Source organism: Seriola dumerili, unplaced genomic scaffold (assembly GCF_002260705.1).
Source record: "Seriola dumerili isolate Sdu_G_001 unplaced genomic scaffold, Sdu_1.0 BDQW01000230.1, whole genome shotgun sequence".
NCBI lineage: Eukaryota > Metazoa > Chordata > Actinopteri > Carangiformes > Carangidae > Seriola > Seriola dumerili.
Window position 1 is genome coordinate 2,947,361 of NW_019174485.1, and position 19,947 is coordinate 2,967,307.

Genomic DNA, 19,947 nt, shown 5'->3' on the forward strand with positions numbered 1-19,947 from the left:
CAGGTCGATGAGAAGCTGTTATATTTTGTTTATAAAAAACTTGGGTAAACAGGCCTTTGTAAAGATGAAAAAAAAAATAAAATTTGTACTTTTTTTATTACAATTCTTTGGTTTGCTGGTATACTTGAGTCATACTTGTGACCCTTTCTTTCCACCAGGTGGAGATATCAAGCAGCTCCTAATTCAGCAGCAGCAGAGATTACATAAACACAGGTGGCGTACAGGCCTCATTTCAATCTTTTTAATAGGAGTACAGTAACTACAGATCCTCAGCTGTGAGAAATGTGTATATTATGCAGCAATATTTGAATTTGATGTGAATGAAGGTAGTAATGAATGGTACTGGTTAACTCGAAGGTAAAAGTTGCACTTGTAAGCTCACCAAAATCTATAGCCTTTGTATACTCTTCTTAAATGATTATTATTTACAATTGGTGTTTAAACTATAAGACTACAACACAACCAGCCAATCTCCTCCTGTTTCTTTCTACTCTCAACCTTCCTGATTGGGCCAGGCAGCTGCTCAAACACACTGGCTGGTATGGGTGCAGTTGCTGCGCCCCACCTCCACTGGCATGCCCTCTGACCTTCAGCCAGAGCAGTATATATAGCAGGGGGGGATGAGGAGAAGGCCCCTGGCAGTCAAAATGAAGTCGCTGGTGTCTGTGTGCTGCTTGCTGTCTCTGCTGGCCCTGTCTGCTGCAGGTATGGTGGAGGGCGATGGGGTTTGGGTGAAATACTTGAGATCTGTACCTCTGTTAGATGCATTTAGAGAATTATTTAAACAGGTGTGTGTGAAATTGAAATGCCGATCCACTGCTTTTGGATATGTGAATTAGGTCTGTGTCTCTGAACATAGAGTTTTGCATGTCTTGCTGAGAATTGGAGTGACTGTGAGCAACGATTTGTCGGGTCATTACTAAGGGATTCATATTTGTCGAGTTATTTAAATGTGTGCAAATGAATGAGTTTCATTAATTAGCAATGCATTGATATTGCTCAATCATTTTGCTTCCAACCAGCTTTAGGCTGTGAGCAAATGGGGTCAAGGTGAGAGCTACACTCTCAGGTTGATGTTTTTCAGATATGCATTATATTTTCCTGTATTTCATAGCCTAATATGGCAAGAGTTGTGTTGAAACATTTTAAAACTTTTGACACAGTATCCATAGAAGTGTCCTGCGTGTTACCATGGGGTGAAGTGCAGAGTTTTGTGGTTGGGCAAGTGGAAATGTCAGGGCTTGAGGTGTGACACCAGCTGATGGAAACTGTCCTGTCTGCCTGCTGCTTATTCTCTCTGCCCTGCAGAGAAACACAGTGACAGCACTGACAGAGTGACTTGGACTCACTACAAAGAGTCACACACTCTGCTGCAGCCAAAGCAAAAGCTGGCTGAAATTATTGGTTTTCCCACTGGATCTCTTTCAGTTTGACGGTCTTTTCACAGCAGTTTCATGCACGTATATAACTCCTCTCCACCAGTCAGTGCTTAAGTGAGGAGTTTGGCATTTCACGGACCCTTCATGTTTTACAGGCTAACCTCTTACTCCATGTCAAGCATGAGTGAATTTTTAAACTGAGCAAATCAGAAATTACAGCCATGCCACACTCACTCAAGGTTCATACATCGCAAATGCTTCTCTGCTCCTTGATTCCACAAGTTTCAGGAAAATGTTGATACTTGGCTAAAAGCTGAGCCAGAGAATACCCTTGTCTGTCCTTGCACTGGTTCATTTTGGTCCCCACAAGTTGCCGTAGTCAGGTGTCAGGCATCAGCCAGACAAACTCGTCACCAGATACTGTGGTCATCAATGCCATGCACTGATACACATCTCTCCCTGGACACACACATGTTGATCATGTACATATTCGCAAATATTCACTCACATGTTTGAAGCTATAAGTCCATCATTAAGACGTACATAAGTACAAACAGACTCCACATATACAGCTAAAGGCGGAGCTGCATTTAATGCCTCAGTAAAGCCTCATCACTCCCTCTCTGCTCTGTCTGCAGAGCTGCTAATCTGTCATTCCAGTCAGCAGGCTCCGTGTCCAGGGGATGTCCCAACTAAAACAGGCATGAGAGAGCTCAGCAGAGGGCATGTAGGACCAGAGTACAGTAGCCCAACAGTTGGGCTGTTTAAAGTTACATAACTTAACGATCAAGTACTATTAAAAGTGAGAGGTAAAGAGGTAAGTGGTGGAACTTTATTACAACAGTGACAGGCAGAGCTCAAACAGGTTATGTGGAGTAAGAAATTCAAAAGCTCCCCCTCCACTTAGGTCTAATCAGTCACAATTATTTAGATCATCAATTAACCAGACATGCAAAACCACTGCTGCTTCCATGTTTGCTTGTGTTCCTGATTACTTTAGGAACTGATGACTAAAAAGGAGAATTGGGCTTGTATGTTATCATTGTCTCAGTCTATTATCCACCAGTTGCACAGTCAACAGGTTGTATGTCATCGCTGCCAGTGCAAATGCATTTACTGTTCTTGATATTTGAAAAGATTCTGAGTCACGTACAGCTGCACACTGTTGCAGGAATGTGAGCAATAGTGCAGCAGAGCTACAGGCCAGCCTCATGACAATCACAGGGAGAAGAAGAGCGTCATGATTCCTGAAAATAGGAGTGGAATTATCCCTCCTTCTTTTCTCCCACTGACTCATTGTGGGACTATTTCAGTCTCATAGATGTACCATCCAGCACACAGGCACCTGTCCCACTCTGTCCCCAGAACACTGTGCTCTGCCGTGGCTTCTCTGCAGCAACAGCAGGGTCCTGGGGAGAGGAACACCCTCAGACACACATTGTACTATACATTGATAGTGGCAAAAACAGTCAAAAGATCTTCTCACTGGGCTAATGACTCCTAACATAATAAGCTGATTTTTTTTTAACTGCACACTCTTCACTGGCTATCCTTTGTTGCCTCCAAAAATCTTTTATTTAGGCCAGAAGAAATTTAATCTGTAAGAATGTAAGATGTAAGAAAGTATTATAACCAAACCCTGCAGCTTGTGTAACAGCAGGCAGCATTCAGCAACTGAAGAGCCAGATATTTCCTTCAGGAGATGGTGGACAACAAAAAGAACTAAAAGAGAGTTAATATATATGACAGGCAGGTAGTAACCATCATTGCACTTACATGTAAGCTAACACGGCAGAGTCTACAGCCATGCTAGGGGCTCTAAAGCTGTGAGGTTCGACTTAGGCACAGCAGAACTTTGAGCTAAATGGTTGCAGCAGCGTGCTAATATGCTGGAAACGATAAGGCTAACATGCTGATCTTTAGTAGGTGTAATGTTTAGCATGTTCACCATCCTAGTTTAGCATGTTAGCATGCTAATATTTACTTATTAACAAGCCACTTTCTTTAGTTTTGCAGTATTTAGTCATAGAAACATTGGACAAATTGGAATTTTGAGCTAAATGAGAAGTTAAAGGATCCATAAAGAGATTGTAATTTATCCTGAGCTGGATGTGAATGTTGCACCAAATCTTATTGTAATCCATCCAATGGTTGTTGAGATATTTCAATCTTGACCAACGTGGATGACTGATCAACCAACAGTCCAAAATTACAATGTCAATATTGTGACTTGGAAAACAGCTTATTTGGTTCTCCCAAATAATATAGTAACTTATTATTTTGAGCATTTGTCTGCTGACCATTCCCTCTTAATTATGTTAATCTTGACAGAATATGTCTCAAAAATCCAACAATATTATTTTCACGTGTATTGTCTTTCATATTTTCCTCCCCCCACTGGCACATATTTTTCCATCTTCCTAATTATGTTAACTTAAATTTAATTTGGTCATTACTCACCACTAGCACAGCAGAAAATGATCTCTCTGTTTTATCCTCATAACTATCTCAAGGCATGCAGTGTGGGGAAAAGCCAGTAAACTAAATTTAGCTTGTGTGATTGCAAAGGCCTTGAGTTTACATGATTCGTGTGAATAGCAGTAGTTTTACCCAATGTTGTCTGCTCTTTCAGCAGTTAGCAAGACAGAGGGCTCATCTCTAAATTACGATGTCAAGGTGTACATATATCTGCTTCTGACATGAGTATGGATAATTTATCTCATCCGACGAAACTGAAATAAACTGGTAAATGGTCACTGGCGGACTGATCGTGTCATGTAGTGACACTTAACTTTGGCAGCTCATCTTCACCAACTCATGTCAGGATCTTGGCCATTGCTGCTGTTCATGTTACAATGCAAACAATGCTGTAGCGCTATGTCTTTGGACAATATCCAAACCTCCCTCATGGCTCGATCAGAACAGCATCCGACCGCTGTCCTCAGGTTACCCCTCACTAAGCTCCCTCTCATTTGTTTCACTCAATTACTGACACCTACAGTACACTTAAGTATGGCCAAGACACGTTTTACGAGCCCTGGGCCATGGTGAAAACCAGAGTGCTGGACAGCCGTGGCTCATACCTCGACCTCTGCCAGTTACAGCGGGGGAGTACACGATTAATAGTGACTTTCTCTTAATCATCTGCAGTAGCATCTTTGCATACACTCATACACAGTCTCCCGGAAGCTGTCAAAATCACACTCAGAAGGACAAATCTAGCTTGATAAATACCAGTAGCCCATTCCTCTTTCAGTTTATGCACAGGTGATGTGTGTACTGCACTTCATTCTTTATCTCTGTTTGTCTCTGTGTATTTTTTTTGATTTGGGGCAAAAACTCTTAAGCCAGTTAGAATACATTACCATTGTGATCAGTGACGGCCAAGCCAAACACTGGCAATCCCATTGCTTTCAGTTGTTGTTGGACTGGGTTTTTATTACAATACACAGTGCCCTGCCATCGTCAGATTCTTAGCTTAGCCTTTGGTCACACTTGAAATGAGCCAAGCTGATTGTGACTGTATTGTACTGTAATATATTTGTGCACAAAACATAGAACATAGAAGAAAACTGATTTTCAAATAGTCCACACAGAACAAAGATGCACAGGGAACATAAGCTTGATGTTCTGGTCACTAACGCTGACAATCCCTTTAGAAGGTGATAAGCTAACAAAGCATCCAGATATTAGAAGTGACAAGCAACATGATGAGAACAAAATTGTCTGATGTGTGATTCAGGGCCTTAAAATAGGGGAAAGAAACCGTCACGGGGGATGGGGCCGGAACAGGAGAGTACATGGAGTCCTGCTAGCATCATTTAGGACAGCTGATTGAGTGTTAAGCCTTCCATCCAATCCCAAAATACAAATATATCTTGACTCAGAAGCAGCTGATTTGGGTTTTGTGGGCCCAGCTTCAAGGCTTCACACTGGTATTTTCACACACACATTTAAAACATATAGTAGTTGATTGCCATATTGCTTTGTCATGTCATGCATGCTTGTGATTAGAGCAGAGACAATCGACTGAATTGGAATTTAAGTTTTAGTCGAACACTAAGATGAAGGCTTTCTATCTGTGACTATACAAGCCTGATGATTAGCCTGAACTGTCATTTAGTTTCACTTTGCTGAACTAATCGAAGGTGTGTGATTCTGAGGTCAGGACCCAGGTTATCATGATAGAGGAATTTCATCCAAAACAACTTAATTAACATAGGTAAACAGACACAGACACCAATGTACCTAAAGAATGTGTGCCATGTCTCTCATTTTTACAGTATTGTTGCTTTATCTAGAATCAGCCAAAGTAATTGAATACACGCGTGTGTGTGTGTGTGTGTGTGTGTGTGTGTGAGTGTGTGTGTGTGTGTGTGTGTGTGTGAGTGTGTGTGTGTGTGTGTGTGTGTGTGAGTGTGTGTGTGTGTGTGTGTGTGTGTGAGTGTGTGTGTGTGTGTGTGTGTGTGTGAGTGTGTGTGTGTGTGTGTGTGTGTGTGAGTGTGAGAGTGTTAGTGGTCATTAAAGAGTCAGGACTGTGGGCTGGTTGGTCGGTTGTACTTCTGGTTCAGTGCTTTTGGTTGTTGCATCTATTGTTAATAATATAATGAAGTTGCTGGCTTAATCAGTGAATACTGGTTAATATCCAGCCGTACTCCGGGTGGTTTCAACCATCATTTTGGGAAAGAAGGAATTACTCTCTGGCAGATGTCGGGGCAAACACTAAAAATGTTACATCAACATTTCACAAAATGCATAACAAAATGAATACTTAATGCAATATGTTTTATAATAACAACGTATCAAATAACAATTTCAAAACAATGTGATACTGTGAAAGGGGTCGCTTGTAGTGATGAGAATTTCTGCCTCACAGTTAACGACTTGTGGAGCATTTAGTAGCAAGAGCCAGACTTTTCCCTCAGGAGTTGGTAGAGACCCAAAACAGAGCTAAAAACAAAATTAACATTTGATTTAAATTTGCCAAGTGTCGGGAAACACACACCCAACTGAATGATAATGTTGCTCAGTAACTGGTGGGTGTTTAAATAATCAACCACTTGCTAGCAAGTTCATCCTGTCAAATTAAAAGCAAATGATGTCTCCCTGTTGCGTTAACAACTTGTTTAAAAAAAAAAATCATTGCAGACATTGCAGGTTTAACAGTGTAAGAGTATTTAAAGCTCTCATAACACATGCTAGCTTGTGACTTAGCATTAGCCTGTTTGCTCATGACGGGCACTGGTCCAGAAGCCTTACAAACAAGTAAAACCCGTAACAGGATGCCTCCGGCTAGTCGTCTTCATCCCTCACACTGACCCTATCTTGTAACGTGAACTGTGGACATACATTTAGCTGCCTCGTATCACACTGTGCACCATTGTACGCCCGTCTGTCTAAAGACCACACCGGTAGTTATAATTAAAGGTCACGGCCTTGTGCTCTTTGTACACTGTGGTAGTGAAGAGTATCTAATGTACATGTATCATATGCATGTGGCATAACAGAGAGGGAGTCCCCTGTTTTAGATGTGGTTGTTTTGAAGCCATAGTAACTGTAATCTGCTGTGTGATGCTGAGCAGGGCTGATGTCTGTTTACCTCGATGTGATGTGAACTGTGTGTGCACGAACAGCTTGTAAATGTTTTCATCTGTATTTTAATGACATGAAATCTTTCATTTTGTCCTTGAGGAACAGTTATGTCAATGGAAACACAAGTCTAAATCAAAATAACCGAACTTATCTAATTTGCCAAAAATAAATGCGCAGAGTTATTTATGGAGGAAGCGCAGACATTAAGTATATGCTGAGTTAAATAACATAAGTGAATGTTCTGTGCCAATGGCAGTCGTAATTAAGTCCTAATTTTATTGTTATGTAACATATTAAAAAGACATGTAACATACATATGTTTTTTATTTATTAGAAGTATTGGTAGGACTATTGTAGTTTGGGCTTTAGACTTTTAGTTTCACACGTTTATACTAGTCAAGCTCTATTTTTATCTAACCGTTTTACATCCATTTTGGGGTTACTGATGTTTATACACAATATTCCTTCTAATTAATTAACTCAAATCATGACAACAGTAATAAATCTATGCAATGGCAGTAAATACATTATTCTATTCCAAGCCATCCTGTCCACTCAGCTGTCTTCTTTTAGATCCACCACACAACTGTCCACTGTACGTCTGCCGCAAATAGTCCATGCCTTAGTGTCGCCATTCAAGGAGCTGAAATCTGAGTCTAATTCATGGATGTGCTGAGCTTCTGATCTGCTCTGTTCTTGCACAGTGAATAAGCACTGGTCAAGCGCTGACGTAACGGACAAAGGTGACCGGTTATTGCAGATGTCGGGCTGGTTTACAGCGTGCAGTGTGATTGGTCAGGAACACATTCCATCGCATTTGCCTTGTTTCATGTTTTTCAGCCTGGATGCATATAGCTTTGAAGAAAACATCTCAGTCACTATAACTGTCATAGGTTTAGCAGTTCACCACATCATTGTTTTACTCATTAACATTAAAACTCTCCCATGACTTTTCAGTAAAGTTTGTTAGTTAATAACTGGAATATAACAGCCTCTGGCATTGTGCATAGATTTTGCTGATCAGGAAGGATTTCTATACATTTTTATATCAAGGTTTGCCTTGCTGTAAAACACTGTTAAAACACCGTCTGGCAGTCAAAACATATGCAAGCTGAACTGGTTCAAAAAGAGGCACAAGGGAGTCTGTCACATGGCCTTTCTTCTTTTGCGCTCACAGATCTCCTGGCAGGGCCGTCCATCCACGATGAGGAGCCTCTTGTGCGTCTGCAGCTCCAGCAGCCAGAGGGAGACCTGTTCTCCTGCAGATGTGACACAGCAGAAGAGCACTCCAGCCAGAGCTCCTCCAACGACACCCCGGCCCCAGAGAGGGCCATGTGTCAGCCCTGCAAAACCACATCAGCTTTAAGCACTGATGCTGAAGAAGAAGAGCCAGCCTCCACCTCAGAGCATGAAGAGCAGGAGGAGGACGCAGCTCCCACTAAGGAGGTGGCAAGTGAGGGACAAGAAGAGCAGGAGGAGGCAGCCTCCCAGGAGGAGGTAGTAGAGGAAGAGGAAGACGAAGAGGTGATCTCCGAGGAAGAGGCTGAGGAAGAACCTTTGCAGCATCAAAGTGTGGAGGAAGAGAAAGAAGCCGAGGAGGTTGCGTCATCTGAAGAGGAAGAGGTGGAGAAAACTGAGGAAGGAGAGGATGAAGCGGTGGAGGAATTATCTCATGAGGAAGAGGAAGTGACTGAACCTCAGGAAGAAGTTGCAGAAGAGGAGGAACCTGCTGCTGAGGAAACAGTTGAAGAGACAGTTGAGAGACCAGAAGGTGAAGACATACAGGAGGACACAGAGGCAGCAGCTGAAGAGGAGGAAAGCGTGGAAACTGTTCTGAACGAGGCTGTGGAGGAGGAAGCTACTGTTGCTGGCGATGTAGTTGAGGAGGAGGCTGCAGTGGCTGAATCTGAACCAGAGGAAACAGAGCCAGAGGTCACAGCTGAATCTGAGGCTGAATCTGACGTGACTTCAGAGCCAGAGGTTGAAGTGGTTTCAGAGCCAGAAATCGTTTCAGAGCCAGAGGTCATTTCAGAGCCAGAACCGGAGCCAGAAGCAGAGCCAGAAATCGTTTCAGAGCCAGAGGTCATTTCAGAGCCTGAACCGGAACCAGAGGTGATTCCTGAAGTAGAGCCAGAGCCTGTTGAGGAAGTAGCTTTACCAGTGGACACCACAGTGGAGGAAGCTGTTGTAGTGGAGGAGGCACCTGCAGATGTTGTTGAGGAGGAGGCAACAGTGGAGGAGGTGACTTCAGAGGAGCCCGTAGAGTCTGACACCAAAGGTAAATAACAATATAATACCATCTGACATCTTAAAAGTAAAGCTGCATCATAGAGGTAACTTAAATCTTTTCACTGACACCACAGGCCAATGTCTTGTCTTCATTCTCAGCTCCAAGTAGAGAAGGAGGGATCCTGTTACAGTAAATCTGTCCCCATCCTGTTGGTACTTCTGTAATTAAAGAAGCATGCCATTATCTGGTGTCTGGGTGTTGACACCTGCTATGGGGGCTGAGTCTTAAAAGAGTTTCCCATCTCTTACCCTGATTCCACTTCATTACTTCATTCATTATACTATGGTGAGGTGGGTCAATGTAATGTGTGCCGTCTTTTTTGACCTGGTGGTTGAAAATTCTTCAGACATCCAGGGTAATAATTTCAGAATTAGGATTTTTATTGTTAAATGAGTACTGTCACTTTTTAGTTTTTGATCCTCTGTACACAGTGAGTTATATATTCACATATTTATCTAGGCTGTCTCCAAATGTTGGTGTAATGATAAGAAAACTTTTTTGTGACGTTGGCAAAAAAGTTTTTGTTGTTCAAGTCATATTGTTTTGTGATGATGAGAAACCGTACTCTCATTATTTTCAGATGTCTGTCCTGGTTCAATATCAGCAGCCAGAACTGTTCTCTCGTGACAAACAATTATTTTGTCGGCTTCTCTCCACATCAGAATTTGAGCTTGATATGAATATTTTAGGTCAGCCTTGGTTTAAAGACACAGAATTACTTCATTATTTGTTTCATTGTTGTATCCAGTTAATGAATAATTCATTAATGCTTTATAGATCACTGACAGGCTAATAATGAGGACAGGTCTTCGGCTGCCACATTGTGCAAACATTCTGTGGCTGGAGGCCAATCTTCTCATCTAAGTCTCAACAAGAAAGCAAATAAAAGTGTTTATCAAAATGTCAAACTAATCCTTTAATTCATACAGATGATGCCTCTGGATGGACCATTCAATAACTAACAGTGTGGAAATGAGTCCACTTATAAATCCATAAATCCACTTGTAAATGATGTATTCACATTTACAAAAACAAATAAAGCCGGGGGAAGACATACACCATTCAAAGGGATTTTACACAACCTGGCATTGCAAATGTTGTTAAAGCGCTCATAAATTTTTATAAAGCCATTACTAACAACTTATAAACTTAATATAAAGCATGCCTTATGAGAACGTGGCAGCCTACTAAATATTCTATTTGGAAATATGAATCTTGTTTCACTGGATGCATTTAACTGATATGGGTCATGAAATGACAGCAAAGATCTCTATCCTTCTGTCTTCCTCTCGTTCTCTCTCTCATGCCAAGCCCCCAGAATATGACACTGTGTGTAGCTAAAGAGGAATTAGCAACAACCTCTTGTTACAGAAATAAACAGACTGAAATAGCAGAGGGAAGGAATAGACCAGTTAGATGGACAACAGCATAATATAACAGTTGGGCCTGTTCTCAGCCCAGCTGGTCTGGTCACTCACAACTAAAGTCATTTACCTAGGGGATCACCTTTGTTTTGTAACCATGTCCACCATGAGTTGTTGCTAGTGATTGGTTTTGAAAACTTTGGTGGATAAGAAGCTGTGGTTCATTCAGTAATTGTTAGTGTATGCCACATAAATATGGAAAATTGTTTTCAAGGCCTTCTTTGTCATATTAAGCATTGCTTATTTCCTGCAGTCACGGGTAAATGCATGTCAGGGCCATTGACCTTAACAGTTGACTGACAGTCTGGTCCTCTGATCAGGACATGAGGTGGATCAGGCAGCAGGCCCGATGCTGAGGGACCGCTCCCATATTGAGGACACACTGCGGCTGGCTACTGCTGAACCCTCAGCAGAGTTCTCAGGTAAGAAACAAATTCATATCATCTCACAATCACTGACATGAGAAAGTACACATATACTGTCCTTACATGTGAAAGAGCACTAACACCACCACAAGCACACATGCACCCATACATGCAAACACATCAAAAACTGGACCTCCAGTGATAACACTGCGCTGCTTCCCACCGTTTCAAATGTCTTTTGGAGCGGAAATGCCTGAAGTTCTGGACTGAAATGAAAATGCTGCAGAATGTTTACAGCTACTTTGTCAGTGGAAAAGAAAAACAGATGTTTTTGAATGTGAACGAATGGAAGTTTGAGACAATTTTTGGGGCTTTTCTGCTGAAACTATTCCGGAAAATTGCTTCATGATGTCTAGATCCTGAGGGCTTTATATGTGAATGTGTGTGTGTGCTGTATGCGTGCACGTATGCATGTGTGTATGATGTGTGAGTGTGCAGACATGTCTTGGGGCAGGTGATTAATCAGTGCAAATGTGTAACTCTGTCCTCAGCATGAAAGCCCTCTCTGTTCTGTTAAACCAGATTCATTTCAGGGGAGGCCAAAGTGCTGCAGCAGAGCCAGTCTCTTAATCACCTCAGCTCAATTCAATAAACTTATTGAGGGCAATTCATCACGTACGGCCAAAGCAATTGTTGTCATCAGTAATGGTAGCAAGAACATTAATAACACTCTTGTCCAAAATGTCTTCGCCTTATTATATCCCAATTATTACTTCCAATTCCTCTCTCTCTCTCTCTCTCTCTCTCTCTCTCTCTCTCTCTCTCTCTCTCTCTCTCTCTCTCTCTCTCTCTCTCTCTCTAGCTGCTATGAAGAAGCTGTTGAACATCTACCACACGGCCATCAAGCCAATGGAGCAAGCCTACAAGTACAACGAGCTCAGGCAGCATGAAGTCACAGGTAACAGGTTCTTGTTGGAGATTAAACAGCGTTTACAGTGCAGTACTGTTTGCTTGTGTAGGTAAATATCACACACGGTGTATCAACATTCTATAGGTCCACTTCAGCAGCAGGTTAAAACCAAGTTTTGGTAATGACCGGTATATTAAACTTTAACTGTGGTTCAGCTCATTTACTGCAAAGTAAGCTCTAAATTACAGAACAGGTGTAAAAGTCTGCATTTCAAATGCCTCCCTGTGACTGACATAAATCAACTTGTTATGAATGTGCGAGAAAGAAACCACAACTCTGGTGCCAAGACAAATACAACAAGAAAGACAGGTACTGCAGCACTGAAATTAATTGGCTGATATAATTAACTTCTCCAGTTTCCTTTCCAAACAGTTAACAGTCGTGTATAAAAGCACAATAACTGTGGAAATCTATGACCAACACATCGTATCTGCTCACCTGTGTGCCTTTATCAGTTAAACACGCTGTCAAACACACCGAGTACATGGTTGCACAGAAACAGTGAAGTGCAAATAAAGTAGTAATTAAGTAGAAAAACAGCCAGGACCTGACATTATTCAAACCAGGCACGCAGAGAAGCACAATAAGGTCTCTGTCCGCTGAAAATTAAAGGGAACGTTGTGTGGGCCAGACACTCAACAACTTTGTTCCAGCACTTGAGGGCAGAAAGTATTATTTTATGCTAAGGAGCAGGATGAAGCAGGATGTGTCATGTGACTCTGGGACACCTTGTGGTGCAGAATGGAAGGACACCTTCACAGTCGGGGTATTTAAACTCGGTCTTTTAAATGGCACTGTTTTTTATCTCATTTATCATTAAAACCAAATGTTTCTATTTCTTTTGAACAATAAATTCATTCAGCTATTTCATGGCAGTTGCCTACTGTGCAACTGAGATATAAGGTGTGCTATGTTGGCCTTTTGGCCTGAGGGTGGCACTACAGGGGAGCTCATGTAGTGTCAGGGGAGCAGAAATGTACTCAGTATCACTGAGTTAAATTTGCCTATTTGATTTGGATATTTCCTCTGCACAAGTGGAAGTTTTAACCTAAAGCTAGATATCACATAAGAAAATTCCTGTTCATGTCACAAGAATGTGGTGACATGAACAAAATGCACAAAAGGGAATGAATCAAGAGCGCTGTATTCGGCAGTGTACAGTAAGATACTGTTGCAATTCAATGCAGCATCATTAAAAAAATATATTTTTTGTATGAACCTGCCTTTTTTCTGTTTGTTTCCTGTTGCTCAATCTTTCTTGTTCTGTGTCTGCCTCTCCCACTCAAAAACTGCAGATGGTGAGATCACCTCTAAGCCCATGGTTTTGTTTTTGGGACCCTGGAGCGTTGGCAAGTCCTCCATGATCAACTACCTGCTGGGTCTTCACAGCACCTCCCAGGAACTCTACACAGGTTCACACTGAAAACACTCATCAGTGGCATAACTAAAAAATCAGAGACAGCTACTATCCAGTGATTACAAGTGTAAATCACCAGGGTTGTGGTGAATAAACCACAAGTTGCTCACTCTTTCACTTGTCATGTTTATTCACCACAAGACCTACCACATAAAGCAGTTTCACTTAAAGGGAGACTATGTAACTATTCATGAACAGCTACCCTTATGTTACAAGTGGCAACTGCAAAATCATTTCTTATAATTTTCACAAGTCAGTAACTTTAAAGTTATCTAAAAGTTAGCTAACATTAGTCACCATGAGCTAATGGTCCCTACAGATGAAGTAAGGTTGGAGAAACTGGAGCATATGTTGTAAAGAACAATGGGTTGCTTTGTTCCTAATTAATTCAACAGTTTATTTATAAGTGAAAGAATATGTTATTTCTTCTTTCTCTTTATTTCTTCTGTCAGAGTTACATGGTGTCTTTAAAAACATACTGGACTGCAGCTAATGTAATGAGGGAATATACAAAATATACAGGAAAGACTCGAATTAATGGAAATAATAATATGAATTATATCTTTTTTATCTGTTAAGAAAGACAGTTAATCATATGATGAATTAATATATTGATAGTGATTAAACATTAGCTAAACATGTCTTAACTTCTTAGTTAGTGAGGAAATATGAAGGTGTTATTGTGTCATTTAATGCTTAATTAGCTAGTAATTTAGCATTAACTAAGCACATGTCAACAATAACAAATGCTTAGTTAAGCCAAAATTACTAGTTAATTAAGCATTATTTTATAAAACTCATGTTTAAAGTAAAACCAAATATCTGGTAAAATTAAATCACCCAATAAGTTTAACCAACAGATACAAATAATTTTAAATCATTGCCTCTTCATCCTCCCACCAGGTGCTGAACCCACCACCTCTGAGTACACCGTTATAATGCACGGTGAGAAGTTTCGGTCCATAGAGGGCATCGTCATGGCGGCAGACAGCTCACGGTCCTTCTCTCCCCTGGAGAAGTTCGGCCAAGGCTTCCTGGAGCGGCTGGTGGGCATCGAGATGCCCCACAAGCTGCTGGAGAGGGTCACCTTCGTCGACACACCCGGCATCATTGAGAACCGCAAACAGCAGGAAAGAGGTGATCTTTACTGATGGAAATGTTTTCATATCAAAGCAGCAGATAGACAGGATTCATTGTCTTCATCTTGTTCCGTTGCCGTGGTAAAAAGCATCCTCTACCAGCGTGAAATGGCTTCTGAAACAGCATCTATGACTTTTTGATTTCCTATTAAATGAAATTGTTATTAATGCTGTTATTGGCTGGGTGACTCATTCCAATAAAAGTTCAACACAGGCTTACACACATATTTATGTGGCTGTGGTAAAGGTGGAATCTCAATCAATCACTGAGATTGGCAGAGTCTGTTTTCAGTGTATGTGCACTCATCACATCAGATCATCAAGACCTGAGCTTCACCTGTGCTTCTGATGGAAAATTATGTGTGAAGAGCGCTTCTCATATCTTACATTTTGTGTCTTGTTCTGCATTTTGGGCCTTTCACAGAATGACAAAATGTTAATTCTTCAGGCTTTATATCTTTAATATTCCTCATCTCCCACAACGAGGTGTGCCAGTGGTTCATCGATCGAGCCGATCTGATCTTCCTGGTGTTCGACCCCACCAAGCTGGACGTGGGCGGAGAGCTGGAGATGCTCTTCAAGCAGATGAAGGGCCGTGAGTCCCAGATCCGCCTCATCCTCAACAAGGCTGACAGTCTGACCAACCAGGACCTGATGAGGGTCTATGGGGCCCTGTTCTGGAGCATGGCGCCATTAATCAACGTCACAGAGCCCCCACGGGTTTATGTCAGCTCCTTCTGGCCTCTGGACTACGCTGCAGACACCAGCCGAGAGCTCTTCATGAAGGAGGAGAGCTCACTGCTGGAGGACCTCAACCAGGTACATCTTCCCGACTTGTTCTTGTTTACAGTAAGTGAGTAAAGATACACAGAGATTGATTTAGTAATTGCTTCATTAAACAACAGGTACATTCAGCTTAACCACATTTGCAAGAGTGTAATAAACTCATGAGGTCTCTCACATATCTACCTTGTGATTTATCTTTGTGTAAGTAGTACTTGAGGTGACGAGTCCTTTACAACTGTGTCATATTCAGCTCTCCCTATTTCTATAATTCAAATTTTCTGTCTTTCTCTTTCCCCCCTCTGTTTCCCTTTCCTCTCTCCCTCTCTCCCCTCTTGGTTCTCTCTCTTTCTCCCCTGCAGGTGATTGAGAACCAGATCGAGAATAAGATCGCTTTCATCCGCCAGCACGGCATCCGTGTGCGCATCCATGCCCTGCTGGTGGACCGCTACCTCCAGACCTACTACGACAAGATGGGCTGGTTCAGTGATCCCTACGAGGTGTTCCAAGACATTGTCAATGACCCGGACAAGTACTACATCTTCAAGTCCATTCTGGCCAAGACCAACGTCAGCAAGTTTGACCTGCCCAACAAGGAGGCCTACCAGGACTTCTTCGGTGTCAACCCTGTTTCCAGCTTCAAGCAGCTCTCCTCCCACTGCAGCTGGAGCGGCGGATGTCTGCTGGAGAAAATAGAGAAGGCCATTTCACACGAGCTCCCAGCTCTGCTCAGCAGCATCGGCAAGGCCTCGGGCACGCCTCCCCCAGCGAAGGCTGCACAGGCAACCCCACCGCCTCTCCCCGGTACTTGCGAAGGTCCCGGGTGTGAAGAGAAACCCAAGAATCGCTGGAGGAGGCAGTGAGATGGAGGAGAAGGGTGCAGGAGGAGGAACAGAGGAGGCAGATGGCAGCAGCAGCAGCCAGAGGGTTTCCTGAAGTATTCCCCACTGCTGTGATTTTCAGGACTGGATGTTGGGAGACTGAGCAAAAAGAGAGAACAAGGAAGGAAGAGAATACAAAATGTGCAAAGATCGAATGTACCAAGCAGACCTGAGTCAGATAATATTTAAGAATACTTCTTAGTGCTTGTTTTTATCTGTAAGATGTACCAAATAAATGAGCTTTACTACACTGGAACAGTGCAGATGAGTTGTAGATGACGGAACCTATGAGGTGTGACTATTATATAATGAGACTCGGCTTATATAGGTCAAACCCACATTAGTCTAATTATTTAATTGCCACACCTTCTGTATCCAACAGATTTTCAAACACTTTTCTGTGACTGTAACAACTCTCTGCTACACATTGCCTTATATGACACCTATAGTACTTGTGTCAGTCAAAACAAACAATGAAAAGTGTTTGCATGTAGTATTTATGACTGCTGTTTGGAAGAAAACAAGTTTAGGAAAGGAGACATGTAGTCAACTTTCAGTCTGAAACCATTGCTGTCTGCAAAACGTAAATGTGGGGAGCAGTGAAAAAAGAAAAAGGCCTTTATTTCTACGTAACTGCTCATGATATGTTAATGTAATCTGAGAATTCTCACCGGTTCAAGTTTGTACATTATTTATTCAAGTTTCTTTCTTCAGAGAAACATGCTGGCAGCCACTACGCTCCTCCAGAGATAAATGCTGCCACTCTTATGTCTTCTGTGTTGTTTGCAAAGTCTGAAGATTCTGTCATATCTGCTGTGCTGTGTTTTTACAGTTAAACCAGTGTAGGTCTGTACCATGTCAAGGTACATATTTTCACTGGTGGGACAAGAGAATAGACAGAAGGGTACTCTAATAGTGTTTTATTTATCAATGATCTAACCATGTTTAGTTACTGTATTGTATTGCACTACTGTATACTGTACTGTCATTTTTCTTTGTATGGCACTGTACTATAGGCTCATGATAAAAGCAAGTTTTGTTTTACCATTTCTCAGTACTGCACTGGGAATGGATTGACTGAATGAAACCATGGTATTTTCCTCAAAACACATCATTAAATGGTAACTTCCTGTCCATTTACAGTAAGTTTGTATTTGTGGCCTTTTGAGCCCTCTGAACTGTTGCTAGTTTTACCTCAACATGGCTGCATACCACATGGGCATTTCCTTTAAAATGTAATCTTTTCCTGATTCTTTTAGGTCTGTTTGTAATTGTCTTTCTTTCTTTTGTGTGATTTCTTTTGAGTAAATGACAAAAAAAAAAATCTGCAAGCCTGTTTCCTTTGTGAGGCTACAAAGACATTAGAGATAAAATCTCTTCCACTGAAACAATATATAATTCATATCATTTGGATGTTTAGCAGCAAAATGCAGTGAAAGGCGGTTTGGTAACCGTGGGACATACACAAGCTAAAATCAGCGTCACGCAGCTTCAGGCGGGAGCTGCTGCGCAGGCTAATGTGTTCACACATAACAGCATCATATGGATTAGAAACACGGTCAAATGTGTAACAGCTGGATGAGCACACATGCGCCATAGCCCCATTAACAGTAAAATAAAAATGCTGTTCTTTGATAGCTGTTGGTTAAATATCCCCTGCAGTGACAGAAAACAGCCACCAGGAGGCGCCTCTATTCAATGGGTTAATCAGACTGACTGCATTACAGAGGGTATGGTAGAGGGAAAGAAGTTTTATTTCTTTCTATCAGTTGCTTTCACCAAAACCAGGGGAGCATTCCCCTATCACAGAGAAAGGAACAAAAAAGGACGCATCTCCATCTATGTAATGATGAGTTTCACAATATGCAGTATACAAAAACAAAAATGACCTTGGTGCAGAAATGGACGGTCCAGGATATTCTGTAGACAGTAGAAACAAATCACATTATAAAGGTAAATTCAGTTATGTTCAATTGTATTTGCAAACAGCAATTCCTTATGAATGGCTTAACTAAGTAGGCCATGACTTTCTCTTTGAGGAAATGCACAGTAAAACAACATTGGACTGACACCTCACATCACCATGACAGATAATGTTATTGTTTATCAGAATATCACTCCCAGTGGTAACCAGTAACTAACTGGCTCATTCGCTTTAACTAATAGTTTATTTCATTTTAGTCTTCAGATTTACAATCAAAACCCTTTGCTCTGCTGATTTTTAACTGCGCTCGCATGACGATAAAAGTGGGTGCACAGTGAGTGCGGTTCTGAACTTCTGAATCACCACCCACATCTCAGATTTGTTCAGTGATTCGAATAGAATGAATAAAGTTAAACAAAGTGACAGTCCAGTCAGTAGCTGGAGGCAAAATTTCTCACTGCTGTAAAAACAATGAATAAAATCTTGAAATCAGTAACAACATGAACAGTAGCCTATTCCAAAATAACTGTTCTTAAAAACTATTTTATCCATATAAATACACGCAATGCAAAAGGCACATTATAAACATATTATGGAAAAGTTGAATTTAAGGTATTCTGCCACAAACCTGTTCTCTCTCATAACTGTCAGTGTCACATGGACACCTCCTCTGGTCAATACAGTAAGATAAATATATTAAATATTTACATTTTGTCTATTTTTATTCATTTTTCCACACATATGGATGGATCCTTGTTCTTTTTGCCTTTTTAGTGAGGAGTTAAGTTCAGAGAGGAACACTTGGTTGGGCACTGGGAAGATACCATATACCGACTGGTGGATTTGACGGTAAGCAGGATAGTCAGGATAGTTTTCTCATAATAGATTCAATTAGTGGGTGGGTTTATTTAATCTTTTTAAACCATTATTTGCTTGAATTATCTAAATTATCTTGAATTATCTACAATAAAAACATAATATGAATACTAGTAAATGGCCCAATAACCCAAGTACTATAGCCTGGAGTTGAGTCATGCCACCAGAGGCAACACAAGTATGCAAAACAGGACAAGTCTACAGCCATGCCAGGTGCTTGTGTGAGGTCATACATAGTCAGAGCGGTGTTTTAAGCTAAATGTTGATGTCACATGGTAACACTGACAGTACCAATATACTGATGTTAAAAGGGTATACCGTATATATGATCATAAACCAAAGTACTGCATGAATTAACAATTTGACCTGATGGTGGCAATAGATGAAAAGTCAAGTTATCAAAGTTGCTACAGTTTATCATGAAGGCGATGAATGTTTGTACTATATTTTGTGGCAATGATCCAATAGTACTGGAGACATATCACTCAAAACTTGTCAGTCTCATGGAGGAAAAGTCTGAGGACCACCACAGATACATCGTCTGGGAACCATAAATGTCTGACAGTCCTTCCAATGTTATTTCAGGCTGGACCAGAGTGGTGGAACGACTGACCCACTTTGCCATCCCTAGGTCATGGTGCTAGCATGGCTAAAACTGCTAATACTGTACATGCACCTTTAAGAAGTAGAATGCATTTAAGGGAAAGCCCTCACTGTTTCATAGGAGAGGCGTTAACGCCTATGTGTCACCATATTTTTTTGTACTTTGTTCCAACACAAAATTGTCTCCTCAACAGTGCTTCTCTTAAATACCTGCAAGACAACCTGCAGCTGTCCTGCAGATGACCGTCAGCTCTATAGCAAGAAGTTAATTTCCCCATAGCGGTCAACATACATCACACCATGA

At 41.4% G+C, this 19,947-nt stretch overlaps 1 protein-coding gene across 1 annotated transcript; it reads left to right on the forward strand.

Moving 5' to 3' along the window:
* The first annotated feature begins 650 nt into the window (after positions 1 to 650).
* Positions 651 to 17,454, forward strand: LOC111229310 (sarcalumenin-like). Its single transcript, XM_022755592.1, has 8 exons — positions 651 to 705; positions 8,149 to 9,249; positions 11,006 to 11,107; positions 11,913 to 12,008; positions 13,316 to 13,432; positions 14,341 to 14,574; positions 15,025 to 15,395; positions 15,722 to 17,454. Exons 2-8 carry the CDS (start codon positions 8,304 to 8,306, stop codon positions 16,220 to 16,222), a joined length of 2,367 nt encoding a protein of 788 aa, XP_022611313.1. The 5' UTR covers positions 651 to 705; positions 8,149 to 8,303; the 3' UTR covers positions 16,223 to 17,454.
* Positions 17,455 to 19,947: the final 2,493 nt, after the last annotated feature.